Source organism: Astyanax mexicanus, chromosome 1 (assembly GCF_023375975.1).
Source record: "Astyanax mexicanus isolate ESR-SI-001 chromosome 1, AstMex3_surface, whole genome shotgun sequence".
In the NCBI taxonomy this organism is placed as follows: Eukaryota; Metazoa; Chordata; class Actinopteri; order Characiformes; family Acestrorhamphidae; genus Astyanax; species Astyanax mexicanus.
Window position 1 is genome coordinate 117100058 of NC_064408.1, and position 22492 is coordinate 117122549.

The 22492-nt window shown below is 41.3% G+C and overlaps 1 protein-coding gene across 2 annotated transcripts in view; it reads right to left on the reverse strand.

Annotated features, from left to right (window-relative positions):
- Window positions 1-22492, reverse strand: part of csmd3a (CUB and Sushi multiple domains 3a) — a 777572-nt gene that overhangs the window by 348664 nt on the left and 406416 nt on the right. For both annotated transcript variants that reach the window (XM_049467549.1, XM_049467548.1), the window contains exons 27-28: window positions 21385-21576; window positions 8810-8948 (exon numbers count right to left, since the gene is read on the reverse strand). In XM_049467549.1, the coding sequence (XP_049323506.1) occupies window positions 8810-8948; window positions 21385-21576 (331 nt within the window). The remainder of the gene's footprint in view (window positions 1-8809; window positions 8949-21384; window positions 21577-22492) is intronic.

Below are 22492 nucleotides of genomic sequence, written 5' to 3' on the forward strand. Positions count from 1 at the left end.
GATTCTCACAGTAACAACTACAATACCCAGAACGCACCGCTCCATGACACAACACACACTCCCGATCACATGTCACGTCACATGACGCCACCAGGAAGCCCCGAGTACTGATTACTCAGAGTATTTAAGGACCATGCTCACGCTCACACCTCGCCGAGTATCTGTTTGGTAAATCCTACAATACAAAGCGTTTCTCTTGCCCTTGCTATTTTCCGTGTATGATCCTGTTTTTGTTTTCTACCGACTTTGATTTTTGCCTGCTCCCTTGTGTTGGATTACCGTGTATGACCTGGACTGTTTATTGTACTTTGGATTTTTGCCTAACCTGTGATACTGCCTTTCCGTGTATGAACTCTGGACTGTCCTCCGTTTATGGTATGGTTTCTCTACACTGTGCATTTTTGGTATTGACCCTGTTTCTGTTGACTACCCCTGTTTACTCTATAACTTTAATAAAAGTTATTTTATTGTATCTGCACCAGTCTCCTTCCTGTCTGGCCCTGACAAGATACTCGGCCGTAATGACAGAGACTGCGGATACAGAGTCTATTAAGTCTGGTTTGGCTAACCAGGGTCGGCTTTTAGGTCAGCACCAGCAAACGCTCGCTGGTGTGACCCAAGCTGTTGACGAGCTAGCACGCCACCAGGTTAACCAACAGCAGCAGCTAGCCGAGATTATGAGTCACCTCCGGGGTTTGTCCACCCAGAACCCTAGCCCAGTGGTTAGTCCTGTAGCCAGCCCTAACAAAACCACTACTCCCTTTTTCGCTGTGTGTAAACCCGAAGTCTATGACGGAAACACTGAGAAATGTAATGGGTTTCTGCTCCAGTGCTCCGTGTTTTTTAGCAACTCACCTCCTGCTTCTGATAAAGCTAAAATCGGGTTTATAATTTCTCGACTGTCTGGCAAGGCTTTGGACTGGGTTACAGCTATTTGGGAGAACATTTCTGAATCCAGCTACGACACTTTTTTGTCTATTTTTCGCAGCGTTTTTGATCATACACGCTATGGGCAATCTAGTGGAGAGCTTCTGATTACCTTGAAGCAAGGTAAACTATCTGTGGCAGCCTTTGCTCTGGAGTTCCGTACGTTAGCTGCTAGCAGCGGTTGGAACGACCCTGCTCTCATCTCCATGTTTCGACACGGACTTAACCCTGAGATTCAAAGAGAACTTGCATGCAAGGACGACTCACTCACCCTGGATCAGCTGATCGCTCTGTCTATCCGTCTGGATCAGCTCCTTTCCCGTAAGCCCAAAGCTGTTAGCCACACTCCTGCGGTTCGCCCTGCACTACTCCAGTCCGGGAATCCAGTTCCGGAATTTGCGCCTGCACCCAGCCCTGAGCCCATGGACATCACACGATCCAGACTATCCGTCGCTGAGAGGCAGCGTCGCATACGCCTTCACCTGTGCCTCTATTGTGGTGGTCCAGATCATCTAAGGGCTAACTGTGAACTCCGGCCCAATTCTGCTCAAGCGTCTGCTCTGGGACAGCGCGTGGAGAGTACTCCACGCGCTAACGTGGTATGTACCCCTGTTTCTAAACTTAAAGAAAAATGTTTCGTGTTGCCTGTTATTATTACCACTCCAACGGATGTTTTTTGTGTCTCAGCGCTTGTAGATTCTGGGTCGGAGGGGAACTTTATCAGCCTGGATTTGGTGGAGGAGCACGCCATACCCACGAAAGTTCTCTCCAAGTCGATCTCCATCCATGCCATCGATGGAGAGACTGTACGCTCCAAACCTGTGACCCTGCAGACTCTTCCTCTCACCCTTCAAGCCAGCGCTCTACATGTGGAACAGCTCTCTCTCTATGTGCTCCCACGCACAGAACATCCACTGGTTTTGGGAGCGCCATGGCTAAAGACACACGACCCCGTCATTTCATGGAGCCTGGGAGACATCACTGCCTGGTCTCCTTTCTGTCGTGAGAACTGTTTATCTTTAATTTCACTCTCTTTGCAATCTACCTCTGTCGAAAGCCCTAATTCTGTAGATACCCCTGATATTCCCTCCGAGTACTATGATTTTTCTGATGTGTTTAGTAAAGCTAAAGCTACTGAGTTACCTCCGCATCGCCCCTATGATTGCTCTATTGATTTAATAGAGGGTTCTGTACTGCCCAAAGCTCGTGTGTACCCATTGTCTCGTGATGAGGAGAAGGCTATGGAAGAGTATGTTAGTGAAGCTCTTGCGCAGGGTTTCATTCGCCCATCCAAATCCCCAGTTGGTTCAGGTTTCTTCTTCGTGAAGAAGAAGGATGGGGGTTTGAGACCCTGCATAGATTACAGAGGCTTAAACGACATTACAAAAAAGTTCGCTTACCCGCTCCCGTTAATCCCAGCAGCTCTCGAACAGTTACGTAATGCCGTGTACTTCACCAAACTCGATCTCCGTAGCGCTTATAATCTCATTCGCATCAGGGAAGGTGACGAATGGAAAACGGCGTTTTCCACCACCAACGGCCACTATGAATACCTGGTCATGAGCTACGGTCTCGCTAACGCCCCAGCTATATTCCAGTCGTTTATGAATGACATATTTCGCGATCTCATTAATCACTCTGTTGTCCTTTTTATAGACGATATCCTTATCTATTCACCAGATCTCCCCACACACATTCAGCATGTCCGCCAAGTTCTCCAACGCCTGAGAGAACATAGTCTGTTTGCCAAAGCCGAGAAATGTGAGTTCCACACTCAAAGGGTCACATTTCTCGGCTACGTTATCAGTTCCTCCGGTGTCCTTATGGACGATGAGAAAGTAACTGCCGTTACTAATTGGCCAGTGCCCCAGACCATTAAAGAACTCCAGCGATTCCTTGGCTTCGCTAATTTTTATAGGCGGTTCATCCGTAACTTTAGCTCCATTGCTGCGCCCCTGACTGCTCTCACTAAGGGGGCTGCTAAACTCCTGAAGTGGTCAACCGAAGCAGATCGCGCTTTCAGTGAGCTGAAAGCTGCGTTCACTTCAGCCCCTGTACTTAGGCACCCTAATCCCGAGTTTCCCTTCGTAGTGGAAGTGGACGCTTCCGAATCGGGTGTTGGCGCGGTTCTCTCTCAGCGTAGTGGGTCGCCACCCAAATTGTTTCCTGTAGCCTTCTTCTCACGCAAGCTTTCCCCTGCGGAGCGTAACTATGGGATAGGGGATAGGGAACTTCTTGCTGTGAAATTAGCTCTAGAAGAATGGCGTCACTGGCTGGAGGGGTCCGTTCATCCGTTCACTGTGTATACTGATCACAAGAATTTGGAATACCTCCGCACGGCTAAACGACTTAATCCGAGACAAGCACGTTGGTCTCTTTTTTTCTCTAGATTTAACTTCTCGATCTCGTTCCGTCCGGGAAACCGTAATACTAAAGCTGATGCGCTGTCCAGGGTTTACAGCACTGTGGACAGCGCATCCCAGCCCCAGGAGGCTGAACGCATTCTTCCTCCCTCTGTTCAGATCGCAACCATTCAATGGGAGTTAGACGATCAGATTCGCCAAAGTAACGCTAATCAGCCCAATTCTGAGGACTGTCCTCAGGGTAAAACGTTCGTACCCGTTCAGTTTCGAGACAGGCTCATCACCTGGGCTCATTCCGCTTTAACCTCTGGTCATCCTGGTGTCACACGCACGTTACAATTACTCTCTACCCGTTACTGGTGGGATTCTATGCGTGCTGATGTTCACTCTTTCGTTACCTCCTGCTCTGTCTGTGCGCAATGTAAAACGCCTAAAACCCTTCCAGCCGGTAAGCTACTACCTCTCCCTGTACCTGAGAGACCTTGGTCGCATATAGCGGTTGATTTTGTTACTGATCTGCCTGTATCTGAGGGTTATACTACAGTTCTCACTATTGTTGATCGTTTCTCTAGAGGGGTTAAATTTATTCCATTCCCAGCTCTGCCTACTGCCTTCCAAACTGCTCAAGCTATTTATATGCATGTATTTAGACACTTTGGTATCCCCGAAGATATTTTGTCTGACCGTGGTCCTCAATTTACTTCTCGTGTGTGGAAGGCATTTTTTGAACATCTCGGTGTACATGTCAGTCTCACTTCTGGGTTCCACCCTACATGTAACGGTCAATGTGAGAGGGTTAATCAGGAACTCGGGAAATTCCTCCGCACATACTGCTTCAAACATCCCACTGATTGGTCACAATACCTCGTCTGGGCTGAAATAGCACAAAACTCCCTAGTTAACACTACCTCTGGCCTCACCCCCTTTCAGTGTGTTCTGGGTTTTCAGCCTCCTCTAGCTCCTTGGACAGCGGTGTCCACTGATGTGCCGGCTGTGGATGAATGGATGAAGCGCAGTGAGCAGGTGTGGGAAGACACGCATCGTAAAGTCTCTGAGGTACTGCGCGTGTACAAGGAGCATGCTGACAAGCACCGTGGTGACAATCCAGACTACCAACCAGGAGATCGGGTGTGGCTCTCTACCCGGGACTTTAGGTTTGAGGGTAGTTGTAGAAAGCTCCTGCCTAAGTTTATTGGTCCTCTTAAGATTTTGTCACGTATTAATGAAGTTACTTACAAGGTGGAGTTACCCCCTCAGTATCGTGTTAATAATTCTTTCCATGTATCTCTCCTCAAGCCTATGGTCCCGGGTCCGCTCGCTGACGCTGCACCGGCTGATGTTCCACCCGCGGCTGTGGAGGGGGAGGGGTCGTCCACGTATTCTGTCCGGGAGGTGCTGGATTCACGCAGACGTGGGGGTGTACTCCAATACCTTATCGATTGGGAGGGGTATGGTCCGGAGGAGCGTTGTTGGGTGGCTGCCAAAGACGTGCTGGACCCTGCCTTGCTCGTGGAGTTTCATGCTCGTTTTCCTGGTAAGCCTGCTCCTAGGCCCCGTGGACGTCCCAAGCGTCCTCCGATCTCCTCTGCTCCAACTCGTCGGGTTTCTCGCTCTGGTGAGCCCCGTCTGTCTGGCACCTCCGCTCCGACACCTGCACCTCCCGCCGGTACTCCCTGTCCGCCGGGTGGTCGTCGCCGGGGTCGGCCCCGTTCTGCCTCCGCTCCGGGCCCTCAGGGGGAGGGTACTGTCATGTCTGGTGCTGAAAGCACGTCTGTGTCTCCCACATCCAGCTCTATCTGCGATTCTCACAGTAACAACTACAATACCCAGAACGCACCGCTCCATGACACAACACACACTCCCGATCACATGTCACGTCACATGACGCCACCAGGAAGCCCCGAGTACTGATTACTCAGAGTATTTAAGGACCATGCTCACGCTCACACCTCGCCGAGTATCTGTTTGGTAAATCCTACAATACAAAGCGTTTCTCTTGCCCTTGCTATTTTCCGTGTATGATCCTGTTTTTGTTTTCTACCGACTTTGATTTTTGCCTGCTCCCTTGTGTTGGATTACCGTGTATGACCTGGACTGTTTATTGTACTTTGGATTTTTGCCTAACCTGTGATACTGCCTTTCCGTGTATGAACTCTGGACTGTCCTCCGTTTATGGTATGGTTTCTCTACACTGTGCATTTTTGGTATTGACCCTGTTTCTGTTGACTACCCCTGTTTACTCTATAACTTTAATAAAAGTTATTTTATTGTATCTGCACCAGTCTCCTTCCTGTCTGGCCCTGACAGTTGTTGCTATCGTAACAGCGGGAAAAGTACACCTTGCCCAGCTTAAAACTTTTAGTAACTTTTAGTTACTTTTATTCTCTTAATTAATCATGGGTGTGTTTTGGGTGTAATGTGAAATACTCCAATCATCTTTCACTTTCAATTCTCTTTAAAGGAGCACTCCGGTGTACAATGGACTTTTGTTATAGTAAAACATGATAAAAAGTACTTAATTTGATGAATAGCTCACCTCCGTTCTCCCACAGCGTTCAGAGATCCAGAAATTTTAACAGTTTGTCCAAACACCTTTTAGACTATGTGAAACGGGGCATGATTTGCACCAATAAATCGCTTTTTCCACCGTTATCCAGCTCAAAGTAGCTCCACACCTCCTAGCTAGAATCCGGAGAGCCCTGACATTTAAAACGAGGCATTAATAACTTAAAAAGTGCACAGGAAGCTTATTAAAAAACGTCATGGGATGTAAACAGTGTTTTTATAAGCTTTCTGCGCAGTTTTTAAGTTATTAATGCCTCGTTTTAAATGTCAGGGCACTACAACAAAAGTCCATTTTACACCAGAATTCTCCTTCACAAGGCTGTACATGTGTGTTGACTGTGTCTGACGATTGACTGTTGTCAGGGTTTTAATCAGTCAGTGACGCATCTGTGTTTTCTGATGCCAAGATAGCAATATGGCAGAAATTTACCTGAATACACCTCATCTCCAGACGACTACATCATACCATCAGTGTAGATATACTGTACTGTGTTTTTGCTATTTTTGGTGTAAAATAGACTAATGGTGGGCAGTAACACAGTATTAAGCATCACATAGCTTGTAGGATAGGGCCCTGAGTCTGCTTTGTGGTTAAATAAGTTCAGTGAAGCCTGGTTCAGTTTCTGAGGTGAATATTTTATCGAAAATTACAGTTTATCGAAAATCAAAGTGTTGGATGCGGCCCGCAGTACATAGAGTGCCCAGGTTTGATAACCATGATAAAGTATAGTAATATGGATTCAGTACACAATGTTTTATTAAAGTTGCAATGAAGAATTATACCTACAAAAAACTAAAAAAACAATCTTTTTGTTCAGGAATCCAAACACCATCCTATTTTCCAGGTCCCAGCACAAACTGGGGCTTTGGGAGCTGATACTTCACAAAAGAGCAGCGTGATGATTTCGGATCACAGAGGCATTTGAAGAGGGCTGCTCTTTGTGCAGTTTTATGGGAAGAAAAAGACATAATGGAAGAAAACGCCTAGAGCAGAACCATCAGTGGAAATTGTGGGCGGAGAAACGCTCCCGAATGGCGATGGCAATGCTCTGTGAAAAGGTAGTCAAAAATGCTCCATTTCACAGCTCAATTCCAAAAGAGGAGCGGAGGGGGGAAGCAGTCTGCTCTATTGTACTTTAAAAAACTGTACTGAAAAACTCAGAGACCGTGCTTTACTTATTGCATTTCCAGCCCAAAGAACATCTGTTCAGGGGGCATTTTAAAAAATACATGTGATATGAGATAATTCACTTACATTAGGAAGGAGAAAGTCAGTGTAAAATACATTGGAATGCCGAAAGTCATGTGACAGCAGTATGTGCATTAATAATGCTATACCTCTTGTAACAGTCGTAGTATAAATGTTCATTTAAGGTCTGTTCAAATTATGTTAAATATTTTTTTTATATATTTTTTAAGCGATTAAATAAAAAATCTAGCATTTTTTTTACGAAAATGAGAAAGTGACAGGTCATGTACAGTAGCTGTTAGCAACACTAGACTAGCATAATTTTATAATAAAGAAGCACAGAAATACAGATATCAAGTACAGTACACCTTCTCATTTTGTCATGCCTGGTGCTGAATGCACTCCTATCTCTCCCACACTCAGCTTTACCTACGATCTCCAGTCTCTGGACTACGGTACCCAGAATGCACCTCACACTGACATCACTCCCTTCTTTAAGCGATCGCATGACACTGCACATGGCACCGCCAGGAGGTCAATCACCGGAATATTGATTTCACCTGTTCACCTCACTATAAATACAACTTCACTCCAATACACCTTGTCGAGTACTAACAGATTTCTCCTCGTACAAAACGTTTTCTTTGCCCGTGTAAGCTCTCTCATTTCTGACCTTGCTTTTGTGATTTTTTTAACCCTAATTTTTGCCTGCTCTCTGATATTGTCAAGATGTGTATGACCCTTGGACTGTTTATTACGTTTGATATGTTTACTCCCATTTGCTGTTGTTTACTGGTGTTGACTTGCTCTTTTTGACTACTCTTTTGCCACCTACGTATGTTTTTTTTTCTTCGTTTTAATTGGTGTATACTTTGTAGATTATTACTGAAGACATCAGAACTATGAAGAAATGCAGTTATGAAGTAACTAAAAAAGTGCTGAACAAGACAAAATATTTTTTTATACTTTACTCCTAAATATCCTAAATGTAAATGTAACTATAATGTATTGTGTGCCAGTTGTCATTCCCTTTAAGAGGCAGGTGTGCTCTGACATTGGTACGGTTGTATCTTAACAGCATGGAGCTCTGATGATTGGCTGTTGTCAGGGTTTTAATCAGCCAGTGGAGCTCCTGTGTTTTCTGACGCCAAAATAGAAACACGCCAGAAATTTACCTGAACACATCTCATTTTCAGACCACCACACCCATCAGTGTAGATTTATTCCTAAACTCTATAAACGCTATTTTAACAGTATGGGCACAATGTGTGAAAATGGACTGTTTACGGGGTGTAAGATAAAAAATAAGCATCGAGACGTGTCTTGCACACCTGCTGAAAAAAAGGAATAACTGGAAATGTAATAAATAAAGCGCACTCTTTGCCTTTTTAACGATGCACATTTAAAACATCTAAGCGTAAAACAGCGCTGTGGATCAATGGTGCAACATTAAAAATTACCCCGCTTGAGGCCGATGATGTTCACACCTCCTGCCAGGACGTATCTTTCCTCACTTACCCCATGCCGAGAGCACATTTCCAGGTACAAAGTTCCAGATTAATTGAATTTTGTGGCTTCGTCAGAGATCAAACGGCCGAGAAATTGACAGACCAGTTTAATTTACCTCCCCAAAAACAGATCTGCTCTCCATTAAACACGGCCACCGCTCAGATTGTCTACCATCCATTCATCTTCAGTTTACACGCGGGGAAAAAAGTACACTTTTAATTAACAACACAGAAACCGAGCCAGAATGAGATCTTACCTGATAAATGCCAGTGAAATTACATAATCCGAGTGCACAGTGATGAACCAATCACAGTCCTTGCTGTGTGGGTACGGATGAGGAAAGTTTGGAGACAAGATGAATCCTGAAGACCCCGTGATGTTTCCTCCACAAGGAGCTGGAAAACAAGAGATTCAACCCTTGAGAAAAGGAAGTACACGTAAGAGCATTAAAAGTAAGTTCAAACTAGGCAAAAAAATTAGAGACCATCTAAAATGTTGAGTTTTTTTAATTTTACCAAATTAAAAACCTCTGGAATATAATTAAGAGGAAGATGGATGATCACAAGCAATCAAACCAAACTGAACTGCTTGAATTTTTGCACCAGGAGTGTAAAGCATAAAGTAATTCAAAAGCAGTGTGTAAGACTGGTGGAGGAGAACATGATGCCAAGATGCATGAAAACTGTGATTAAAAACCAGGGTTATTCCACCAAATATTGATTTCTAAAAACTTCTTAAAACTTGAATGAATTAACAAATATGAACTATTTTTAAAAATACTTTAATCTACTTAAGATCGCAGAAGTTATATCTAGTTTCATTATCAGGTTTTTAAGACCTTTTTAAGACCTCAATAAATATAGTTTAGTTCTCTTCCTGGTAGCATTAATATGTTAGCTAACTCGCCACTAATGTTAACTAGCTCGCCGCTAACCTTAGTTATATCCCTGGTAATGTAAGCTAGCTTGTTTAGGCTAGCTAAAGTTAGTATGTTAGCTAGATTTCTGCTAAAAATTAGATAGCTTGCTGCTAACGTTAATATGTTAGCTAACTTGCCACTAACCTTAGTTTTATCCCTGATAATGTTAGCAAGCTCATTTAAGCTAGATAAAGTTAGTATTTTAGCTAGCTTATCACTAAAGTTAGTATATTAGCTAGCTTGCCTCTAAAGTTAATATGTTAGCTAACTCACCACTCACCGCTCTCAGCTAACCTTAGTTATATCCCTGGTAATGATAGCTAGCTCGTTTAAGCTAGCTAAAGTTAATATGTTAGCTAACTCACTACTAAGGTTAGCTAGCTTTCTGCTAACCTCAACTCTATCCCTGGTAATGTTAGCTAGCTCCTTTAAGCTAGCTAAAGTTAATATGTTAGCTACTCACCACTATGTTAGCTGGCTTTCCGCTAACCTCAATTCTATCCCTGGTAACGTTAGCTAACACATTTAAGCTAGATAAAGTTAATATGTTAGCTAGCTTGCCGCTTATGTTAGCTAGCTTTCTACTAATGTTAGCTAGCTCTCCGCTAACATCAATTCTATCCCTGGTAACGTTAGCTAACTTGTTTAAGCTAGCTAAAGTTAATATGTTAGTTAGCTTGCAGCTAATTTTAGCTAGCTCTCCGCTAACCTCAAATCTCTCCCTGGATTAGATGTTTAAAATGGGCCACTGTGTTTTCTCACCGGTGTTAAACACACCGTCTGAAAATGTAATACCTACAGCATATTTAGTCCAAAAAAAGGTAGTGAAATTGGTTATTAAACCCAATCCATAATGGTCTATGACCCAGCGCTATTAATGCACTGTAAGGGGTACCAGGGCCCACTAACATAACTCAGCAATATAATCACAATACTATGATTTATTTTACTCTGTGCAGCTCTAATAAGAGAAATACACTTCAGAAATGCAGTGAAGAAAGCATGAAATATAGATAAGCTTGTTGTCTGACGATCACTATCTTTATTCTCCCGGAGGCGTCCGGTGAAGACCTGTCCAGAGGGCCCTGAGGCGTTTCTCAGTGACTTCACTTTGAGGAGCACTGGGAGAAAAAAGCATCCACGCTGTCAATGTAGAAAAGAAAGCCAGTAGCATGTAAAGGACCCAAAAGCATCATATTAAATATTTAATAGTTTGATATAGCAGTATGTTTCAGAACATACTGACCAGTCTTCAGTCTACATATACAGCTCTGGAAAAAAAATAAATAAATCAAATAAAAAGACCACTTCAGTTTCGCAATCAGTTTCTCTGATTTTGCTATTTATAGGTTTATGTTTGAATAAAATGAACATTGTTGTTTTATTCTATAAACTAAAAACAACATTTCTCCCAAATTCCAAATAAAATTTTTGGCATTTAGAGCATTTATTTGCAGAAAATGAGAAATGGCTGAAAAAAAAAAAAAAAAAAAGAAGCAGAACTTTCAGACCTCAAATAATGTAAAAAAAAAAAAAAAACAAGTTCATATTCATACAAGAAGTTTTAAGAGTTCAGAAATCAATATTTGGTGGAATAAACCTGGTTTTTAATCACAGTTTTCATGGATCTTGGCATGTTCTCCTCCACCAGTCTTACACACTGCTTTTGGATAACTTTATGCCTTTACTCCTGGTGCAAAAATTCAAGCAGATCAGCTTGTTTTGATGACTTTTGATCATCCATCTTCCTCTTGATTATATTCCTAGTATATTTTTTTTCCCCAGAGCTCTATATTTAAGTAAGTGCATCTCAAAAAATATATTGAATATTATTAAAAAATACTTTATTTCAGTAATTCAGTTGAAAAGGTGAAACTCATACATTATATATATGTATTAAACACAGAGTGAACTATTTTAGTTTAGTTTATTTCTTTTATTGTTGTTGATTATGGATTACAGCCAAAGAAAATCAAATCTAAAAATCAGTGTCTCAGTGTGCCAAGTCCTGCTGGAAAATGAACTCTGCATCTCTATAAAACACCTGCATATGTTGTGAGGTGATATCTTGTGAGTGAGGTTGAACATTGGTTAGCATGCTTGTGGATTTAGAGTGAAGCCATATGGATAGTACATTGCATTTATAATCAGTCCTGGTTGATGTCAAAACTCCCCCCTCCCTATTTATATCAGCAGAACTTTGTCACATTCACAGACAGTTTTCAAGGATAGTCCAACATCAACTCCAAAAAAAACTAACTCCAATAGAGCATCACTATTTACACTGTGACTTAGCCAAAGCCCGGGCTTAATCTCAGTCCAGGAAACCAATTAAGCAAAAGCAGACAGTGTAGCAAAGAAGAGCAGCGCCACTGACTGAACCCTAACCTGAGACCTGCAATAAACTCTTCCTCATATTAATGAAGAAGAAGATATTTGGACAGGCATACGATGTGTGGAGGCTGAGGTATGCAGTAAAGTATTTGCACTATAAGGCGCATTTAAAATCCTTTAATTTTCCCAAAAAAATTAACAGTGTTTTTTCGTCATTCAGAGGTGAGTATTATCGGACTGTAGCCTGCGCATTTATTGTGTTAAAACAAGCTACATGGGACGAACTGCAAGCTAACACTCAGGGTTCCTCAGTGGTTAGCCGCTAATGCTAATGCTCCAGCCTTAGTGCTGGAGAAATTTGGGAATCTAAACTTACTGTAAATAAACGAAAGCACTTTACTCACCCAAATAAAATCTGTGTAGATTAACATCCAGCACTCACTTTGTCACTTTAAAAATAAGTATTTTTGTATTAAATTTTAGTTCACTTACCTTAGCTTTACTTAACTTAGTTAGCTACCCCCCACCACCACCACCAATTAGAAGTTCTTTATAGTGTCTCTTAAAATGTGCCTTATAATCCAGTGCGCCTTATGTATGAAAATAGACCAAAAAATAGACGTTCATTCCAGCATAATTCCAAACCCTGTCCTATCTGTGAAACATGGTGGTGGTAGTATCATGGTCTGGGCCTGTTTGGCCGCATTTGGGCCAGCAAATTCTAAAGAAAAATATTAGGACGTCTGTCTATGAGCTGAATCTAAATTGAATGTAGCTCATGCAAACGTTTCCTGTTATTAATAAAGAAGATATTTGGACAGTGTAAGGTATTGTAGGTGTGGGATGTTCTAAAAGATAAGTACCAGCTTGGAACGGTTGCAAGGAGAAAGCTAAAAAGAACAATACTGTTCATCTTCAGTCTGCTAAAGCTCACATGGAGAAGCCAGGTTATTGGAACAATGTGTTGAGAGCCATTCCAGAATAAAAGCTGTATCCCATCTCTTTAAAACATGGTGGTGGTAGCATCATGGTTTGGAACTGTTTTGCTGCAGCTGGGCCAGGATGTCTTGATTGTATTGAAGGAATTTTGAATTATACCAGCACTTTTTTTTTAACAAAAAACTCTCTGTTTAAGACATTTTGAGCTGAATCTCAAGAGAGTATTATTTTTTTTAATGAATTGAGAAGATATTTGGACAGTTTGAGGTACTGGAGGTGTGGGTGTTCTGAAAGACAGAATCACCAGCTTTGGGATCTCAGCAGAAGTCAGCGGAAGTAATCTGTTCCCTGCAGTGGTGTGCATTTTCACAACATCAACACCTACTTGCACGCGAAGAAAGTATATGTCAAATCGCGTCAGCTGAACACGGCGCTGCCTGGGCTTGGCAGCGGCGCGCGAATGACAAACTCCATCATCTTCACATCGTTTAGTCTCACATTACCAGCACACGCTCTGAATTTGGAGAAAGAGAAGCTCAGAGCACTTTGATGACAGCTGTCAGACAAAATAGCTTTCCAAACTGCAGGTGCTTGCAGAACACACGCAATTTCCCGCTGGCATTTATCACGGGACACGAGTCCTCGGCGAACGGCGCGAGCGTACCCACGTGCTGCGGTGCGCCGGGCGTCTGAGTGCTGACCGGGTGCTCGATCAGATATTTCCGTCAGCGAGATTTATTATTACGGGCCTTTTTGTAAGTTTCGAAAAGAGTGAAAACTCGTTTCCGGCCTCTTTTCCAGGCGTTCCGCCGGCCCTGACAGGTGTGAAATGAGCCCCTCTTCCCCAAATTCCCTCAGTCTCAGGTGAAAGTTTCTGCAAATTGAAAAAAAAAGTGTCGATGCAGGCATATTTTAATGGATCAGTATGAGGGGCTATATTAAGCCCAATCCGGATCCGATCCCTTGTTGAGGCAGTTTCCACGAGGTGACGGAAAACACACATTCTCCACAGCTTGCAGAAGCGAAGCGCGGTATCAAAAGGTTAACAAGCATTTTAACGCCTGCAGTGGGAAACTGTTTTGTGGAAAATGTGACACAGCGAACATACGCTTGTCAGCATTTGAATTAGTGTGGAGATGCAGAAACTACTATAAATTTAAAAAATAAAAAAATGTCAGCAGTTGAGCTCAATACAGAGTCCCACAGGGTTCTATTTTAGGGTGTATGAAACTTATGTTTGCTATAAGAGTTCTACAGTACTGATGGTGACTGACCTCACAATCTACTGTGTACAGTGTGAGAGTGTGTGTACAAGTGAGTTTACAAAGGATTATCGGTAACACTTTCTATGAATGTCATCTTTATTAGACTCTATAACTACATTCATAATATATTATAATGTATTCATAAGGCATTATAAACATGGCTATAAATATTTATAAAAATGCATAACCCACAATAGCCATGTTTATTAAGCATTATGACTTGTGATTATAATACATTATAAGCTATGCTTATGATATACATGTTATAGTATATCAGATAGTCAAATAGTATATATCTATCGTTAATAATCCAGTCCAATAATCCAGAAAAAGTGTGTCACTTTACTTAGAGCACACAAAGACCTGTTATAATACATTATAATTGACTATAACTAATATTATATTCAAGACAAGTATAATTCATGAGTGGTTAAAAATATATTTATAGGATTATTGAGGGTGTGATTATAAGTTGAAAAGCTTTTTTAGTCATGATAAAGTCTGAAGCTGGGACTGAGTTTCTTGGTATTGACGTATAACATGTTATAAACACAGCTATTAATGCATTATAATCACAGTTCATGATGCATAATAAACATGGCTATGATGAATTATAGAGTTTTATAAATATGTTTAGCCATGTTCATAACGCCTTATGAATGCATTATAATGTCTTATGAATATGTTTATAGAGTCTTATAGAGATGACATTCAAAGAAAGTGTTACCGGATTATTAATTTAGTCTGGAAGTCTTAATTATTGTAAGTATTATCACTTTTGGTACTTTTGGTACTTTTCATAGCCATCAAGAAGCTTCTGGCTCGATTTTGATTGGATATTTGACGACTCCTTTAAGCAGAATTGATAGAATTTATTGAAATATTACAATTTCTTTCCAAAAGCTTAATGTTAACATGATTCATCCATTCACTAACCACCTTTTCTTTCATTTTATTTAAATCTTTTCCCATTTTCCCATTTTCCCTAATTTAGCTATGCTGATTGTCCCACCATTCAACTTTTACTCAGCTGTGCATCCCCCACTCGGAGGAAGGCCTAGCAACTCAGTTCCAATTGTGGCCAATTGTGCTCTCTTAGGGCTCCAGCAGCTGATGGCAAGCCGCATGCCCAGGATTCGAACCAGCGATCTCCGATCATAGTGGCAGCGCTTTAGACCGCTGACACTAACCACATTTCACATGTGTTAAACACTTTCACAGTGTTGTGGCAGTTCACAGCTTTTGTGAACTAGTTCAAGTTCAGTTCATACATGCTCAGAGTGAACAGTTCACGTTTAAAGTTCACAATTTTAATTCTGAACCAGTTCAAAGTTCAGTTCATTTTACTTTTTTTGTGAGATATTCAAATAAATACTTTTTTTCACACTACAAGCTAGAAATCACTATACGTTCTTTAAACTGCTCATTGTACACATTTCCTCGTGACACTGCAGTTGTGGGTTTCTTACCAGGTGATGAAAATGTTCATAAGGAGAATCGGTGTCTGTCTCCGTGCATCACTTCCACTAGCCTTTTTTTTTATTGCAGCACTTTCTCTCCCGTGCTCTTATCGTCGGTCTCTCTCTCTCTATCGCCCTCGCGCTCCGCTCTCTCGTCGTCTGTCTCTCACTCAGTTCAGTTCAGTTCAGAGGTGCTTTATTAGCATGAATGTAATTACATACACTATTGCCAAAGCAATTAATAATACAAGTAAACAGACGTTATAAAATAATAAAAATAATAATAAATAAATACTAACAATAATAACAAAAATAAAATACATAAGTAAATCTACAGATTAGAGAGAAAAAAAAAAAACAGTAATATTAAAAAGGTTGAGTTATTAATAAAGAAAAGAAGTAAAAGTAGTAATAAAGCATGTTAAAGTTAGATTAATAGAAGTGAAAGTAATAGTACAGAACGTATTACAGATATAAGTACAGATATTAGTGATTGTTGGACGGTCTCACTGGTTGTCTCTCAGGTTGTGACAGGCTGTAATGTATTGGGCAGCGAGTGTGATCAGCTCTCTGCTCTCTCCCAGTATGTAGGGCAGTTTGTGTGTATTAGTGCAGTGTAGGAACTCGGGGGCGACGCTGCTAAATTTCCTATAATATAAACTCCTGATGGAGTGGTATTTTGGACACTCTGTGAGGAAGTGCAGCTCTGTCTCCACCACTGCCAGCTCACAGTGAGAGCACAGTCTGGCCTCTCTGGGTGTCCAGTTCTGCCTGCGCCGGCCGGCCTCCACGGCCAGGCTGTGCTCACTGAGTCTGTACCTGCTCAACATCTTTCTCAGTTTTCTATCTTTAATTTCTGTCAGGTAATCTGCCAGAGTGTATTCTCGGTTCAGAGCCGAATAGCACTGCAGTCTGTGCTGCTGTTTTACTGTCTCAGTCCAGTGTGTGATGTATTTCTGTTTTTGTTGGGTAATAATTTGGTTGGGTTTAATGTTTTGGGCGAGTGTGTAGTGGGGCTGGGTGGTGTGTGTGATGTCAGTGTGTGTTAGGTCAGTGAGATTCAGGATCAGCTGGGTTAGGGGACTCCTCTGGATGTTCAGCTCTTGGCAGGTCAGTGCTTTATAGTGGAGTGAGTGGGGGTCACTAGATTTAATGTGCTTCCAGAAGTTTATGGCTCTTTTTTGAATGTTAATTATTAGAGGGTACTGTCCTAATTCTGCTCTGCAGGCCGTGTTCGGGGTCTTCCTCTGCACACTGAGGAGATTCCTGCAGAACTCTGTGTGCAGAGTTTCAACTGGGTGTTTGTCCCAGTTTAAAAAATCATTTTGAGTGAGGGGTCCCCAAACCTCACTACCATACAATGCAATGGGTTCTATTATTGATTTAAATAATTTTAGCCAGATTTTAATGGGAATTTCAAATTTAAAAGATTTTTTAATGGCAAAAATAGCTCTTCTCGCTTTTTCTTTGAGCTCCTTCACAGCCAAGCCAAAACTTCCAGTATAACTGAACGTTACACCCAAATATGTGTATGTTTTAGTATATTCAATATTTGTGTTATTAATTTTAAAATTAAAATTCCCCTGACTTTTTGTCCCTTTTTGAAACACCATGATTTTGGTTTTTTGGTGGTTTATTTTCAAAGCCCATGTGTGACAAAAGTCCTCCAGTACTTTGAGACTTTGTTGTAGTCCCTCTCTCGTAGGGGACAGTAAAACGAGGTCGTCTGCATAAAGAAGACATTTAACCTCGGTGTCACCCAAAGTAAGACCAGGTATATTACTGGATTGATCCAATTTTTCTGCCAATTCATTAACATATAAATTAAACAGAGTGGGGCTCAGACTACAGCCTTGTCTTACTCCTCGTGACTGTGGAAAGAAGTCTGTTCTGAGATTTTCAATTTTAACTGCACATTTACTTTGTGAGTACATCGATTTAATTACATCATATGTTCTCCCCCCAACACCATTCTCAATAAGTTTATAAAATAATCCGGTATGCCAAATTGAGTCAAAAGCTTTCTGGAAATCCACAAATCCACAAATCTCTTTCTCTGTCTCTCTCGCCCTCTCTCTCGCCCTCGTGCTCCCGTCGTCTGTCTCTCACTCTCTCTCTTTCTCTCTCTCTCTCTCTCGCCCTCACGCTCCGCGCTCTCATCGTCTGTCTCTCTCTCTCGCCCTCGCGCTCCGCTCTCTCATCGTCGGTCTCTCACTCTCTCTCTCTCTATCGCCCTCTCACTCCGCTCTCTCGTCGTCGGTCTCTCACTCTCTCTCTCTCTCTATCGCCCTCTCGCTCCGCTCTCTCGTCGTCGTCGCTCTCTCTCTCTCTCTCTCTCTCTCGCTCTCTCGCCCTCACGCTCCGCGCTCTCATCGTCGGTCTCTCTCTCTCTCGCCCTCGCGCTCCGTTCTCTCGTCGTCAGTCTCTCACTCTCTCTCTCTCTCTATCGCCCTCTCGCTCCGCTCTCTCGTCGTCGGTCTCTCTCTCTCTCTCTCTCTCTCTCTCGTCGTCGGTCTCTCACTCTCTCTCTCTCTATCGCCCTCTCGCTCCGCTCTCTCGTCGTCGGTCTCTCTCTCTCTCTCTCTCTCTCTCTCTCTCTCTCTATCGCCCTCGCGCTCCGCTCTCTCGTCGTCTGTCTCTCACTCTCTCTCTCTCTCTCTCTCTCGCGCCCTCGCCCTCTCTAGCCAACGTTCATTTACAGGGATGTCTGATGTTCATGACACATAATGTGAACTAATTCACATTCAAGTTCTTTATTAAAAAATGTGTTGCGTTCAGTTTAACTTTCACGAAAAAATGAGCGTGTTCAATGAACACATTCTTTTTAACTCATTCACGCACAACACTGCACTTTCAACACATGAGATTTCTATATGCAGGGTCAAAACACACATAGATCTAGTTAAATTATAAATTAATTGGTGCTTAAAGGTACAATAAGTAGTTTTTCTTATTTTTTTTCTAAAATAAATGTACAGTAAATGTTAACCAAAACGAATGTTTCCCAACAATATTAATCAATGTCTCTCACACAGTGGCATGTTGTAAAGGTACAAGGTAATGATTTAAGGTAAACACACATATAGGAGAATATTGTATATTGTGCCTTTAAGGTTCCAAAATTGCTCCTGTTGAGCTGATAGACTAGGTGTTTTTTTTCCTAACATGTCTACTGTACATGTTTTCTCTGAGTTCCATCAATTACTGGGTCACTGTGGCCATGCTATGAGCTATATGTAGCTATATGTGAAAAAAAAACATTCTCCATCTGGAGAAAAGTTTCTTTTTTTCCGGCAGTTGGGGAAAAGCTAATGCATTAAACCCCAAGGACACCCCACTAAAGCATGGTGGTGGCAGTATCTTTCTTTTGGGCAGTTTTGCCGCCAGTCTAACCGCTATGCTGCACACAGTGAAATGAATAATGAAGAAACTCAGAATTATTTAACATAACCTCCAACCATCAGCTAGACAATTAAAACTTGGATACAGTGAGATACATCAGCACAATGACCTCAAACACATGTTAAAGCTGAAGTCAAGTTAACATTAAGCTTTTGAAATATTTTGTTATATTTAATTTAATTCTACCAATTCTGCAGAGAGAGGTGGTCAAATGTCCAATCAGAATTCAGCTAAAAGTGAACAACAGTACCAAAAGTCTATTTAAGGTAAAGTTGTGTAAGATAAAGTATGTATATATTTTTATAATTCAACTGTACAAAAGTATTATATTCAAGTCACCATAAAAAGGATACTTATTCTTTATGTAGAAAGCTTTGCCACTTGTTTCACACCAAGTAAAAGCCAAAAAAGTATATTTTACTGCAGAGTTTTGAAGTACATTACAGTCAATCCTCATAATGGGCAATCAAAACATATAAAAAGCTACTTTCACAACAGAAGGTCATCCAACAAAAACCCTGTTTCCTGTGTGTAAAGTAAATGTACTGTACAATATTTCAATGTAACAGTCAGTCTAGCATAAGCAGACATGAAAAATCATGAGCATTGAAATCTCCTACTTTTTTTAGAAGAATATATGAACAGAGTTTGCTGAACTCTGGGGCTAAAATTCAATATTTAGCTCAATAAAGTAAGTAACAACTACAGTATTTTCAAGTAAATGTTATGTACTATTAGAATATATGAGTTTGTGGCTTTATCTGCACTTTAATTTGGAAGATACGTTCATTTCAGACACCATTTGTACTATAAAACAATTAGGAAATTATTATCACTTGCAATGTAATTTGAGTACTTCCTTAATAGCATGTTTATAAAGTGTCAATAAAGTGTGTCTTTGTATTCTGTTCACTGTTCTCCTCCTCAGCTGTGTTCAGCATTGCACTTGAACCAGCCTCACTCTGTAATCACTGTTAGTTTGGTAATAACAGTTATGTCACTTTTATGTCAAGGTCATTGGTCATAATGTACTGGGTCACTTGCCAAAAGAGTGTCTTAATATCAGTCAAAGTCTATTATTCAGGTGAAATAAATGTTTTTTGGGGATTGTAATATTTAATGTCAACTCTCATGAAAGGTTAATGTAGGTCATCATGTGTCCTTGTCCTTTTAAAGGTCTTATTCTGCTAAAATTCAGTTTTTCTTGCTCTTTGTGAAATACAGTAGGTCTCTCTGAGTTGTAAATTATGCTGTACATGAAAATCTTCCTTAAACTTCATTGTCTGCAGTAGCTAGTAAAAGAAAATATTCAGAAAAACGAGTCGATCAGGAAAAGCACCATGTCTACGTCAATCTGTGAATTAATATTAAGAGCTAACAGCGCTAGGAACAGCATGGCAGTTCATTCCTGTGTTATTTGTGCAAATAACACAACAGTGTTTTTTTGCTTTACCCAGTAATTCAGAGCTAAGGAACCAATGGTTAGAATTTGTCTATGGAGGAACATCACCAGTGAAGTACAATTGAGATAGGTAGGTGTGTATGTTTAAAACAGTTCTATTTACACTAGTTACTGAGCTAATTAGCTATCTCGTGTAGGCAGAGGTGTGTAGTCCAGGTCCAGAAAGTAAAAATCCAGCCTGGGGTTTTGTTCCAACTGCCTGGGTGGCTCTGCTGCAGTGCAGCCAACAAAACCCTGCGGTAGATTTTTACTGTCTAGACCTGGACTACCCACCTCTATGTGTAAGTAACTAGGTTTAAATAGGATCTCCGGTGGATTTGGTGTTTTACAGAGACTCTAAAACTAGGTCAGTGGCTGAACTGCACGTATCAGGCCATTACACATGTTGTAAAGTAACATATGACATTGAAAAGACTGTTATTAGTGTAAAAATGTTGAAATCCTATCGTTTTTCCCCCATCCACTCCTCCATCGGACTAAAGCAGCGTTATAGTGAATCACCAGAGCACTTTATTTTTAGCACGCCCCTAGTGGTTTTGGGTCGTGTTTACTTGAGTTTGTACCAAAATTTCAGGCAGATTTTAATCTCTACTGAAAACATAAAGGTACCACTTTAAAATAAGACTACCCTTATAAAGGGTTTATAGATGGTTAAAATAAAATTTAATTATTAAGTATTTTTGAATTGATGTGGTTGTAAATGCCTTAAAACCATTGATAAGCCATTAAAACACATCAATTGAAAAGGCAGGAGTGATCCTTTATTTGTTTAGTCATTTAATTTATAGTAAATAGTTAAACATACTTACAAATATATATTAATATGACAGGTTTAATGCAGATTGATGGAAAACACAAAGTAAGATCAGTATCTAGAAAGATCTGAGGTTTTGTATTTGAGGTATTTTGTTATTTATTCATTAACTGCTTATTAATGAGTTTTAAAGTATTTGCAGCCTAATTAATAAGCATTAATAATCTCCTTTATAAAAGTAGTCGAATTTTAAAGTGGTACCAAAATCTTCACTGGTGTGGAATGCCTTTACTCACCAATGCAGGTAGGTGGGCTGGGTTGCCAGTAGTATCTATTTTCCACCTGGATGCAGGTGATGCGCGGCTCACCCTGCAGCTCGTATCCGGGGTCGCAGACGAAGGTCACGGAGTCGCCGGGCTCCTTCCCCTCGCCGCTGCGCGTGCCGTTCATGGGCGTTCCCGGGTCCCTGCAGGCCGTCGCCACTGAGCCTGCGGAGAACACCACGGCAACCGCCGGCTGAGTGAGTCTGATGCTTTACTCGCTGCCTCGGCAGGAGATGACATTACCGCGGGCACTGAGCCAAAACCGTCCACCCAGCCCTGCAGAGCGCTTCAGCAGGTGCCTTCACACTTCCCTCATCCCCACACACACACACACACACACACCGAACACACACTCTATCTAAACAGTGGAGAGTTTCCAGTGACTGGTTACTGGCAGCATGTTCAGCTCGTTTGGATTAAGATCATTTAGCGGAAAATGGATGCCTCTTGGAAAGCCCACTCCAGTGAAAGCTTGCTACAATGTTAAGCCCATGAGCTGCTGTACAGGAGCCACATCCACAGAAAGAGAATTACAGGAACAAAACCTTTCATTTTTTACCTTACTTTCACTTTAAACACATGAATTGTAATATTTAATGTCAACTCTCATGAAAGGTTAATGTAGGTCATCATGTGTCCTTGTCCTTTTAAAGGTCTTATTCTGCTAAAATTCAGTTTTTCTTGCTCTTTGTGAAATACAGTAGGTCTCTCTGAGTTGTAAATTATGCTGTACATGAAAATCTTCCTTAAACTTCATTGTCTGCAGTAGCTAGTAAAAGAAAATATTCAGAAAAACGAGTCGATCAGGAAAAGCACCATGTCTACGTCAATCTGTGAATTAATATTAAGAGCTAACAGCACTAGGAACAGCATGGCAGTTCATTCCTGTGTTATTTGTGCAAATAACACAACAGTGTTTTTTGCTTTACCCAGTAATTCAGAGCTAAGGAACCAATGGTTAGAATTTGTCTATGGAGGAACATCACCAGTGAAGTACAATTGAGATAGGTAGGTGTGTATGTTTAAAACTGTTCTATTTACACTAGTTACTGAGCTAATTAGCTATCTCGTGTAGGCAGAG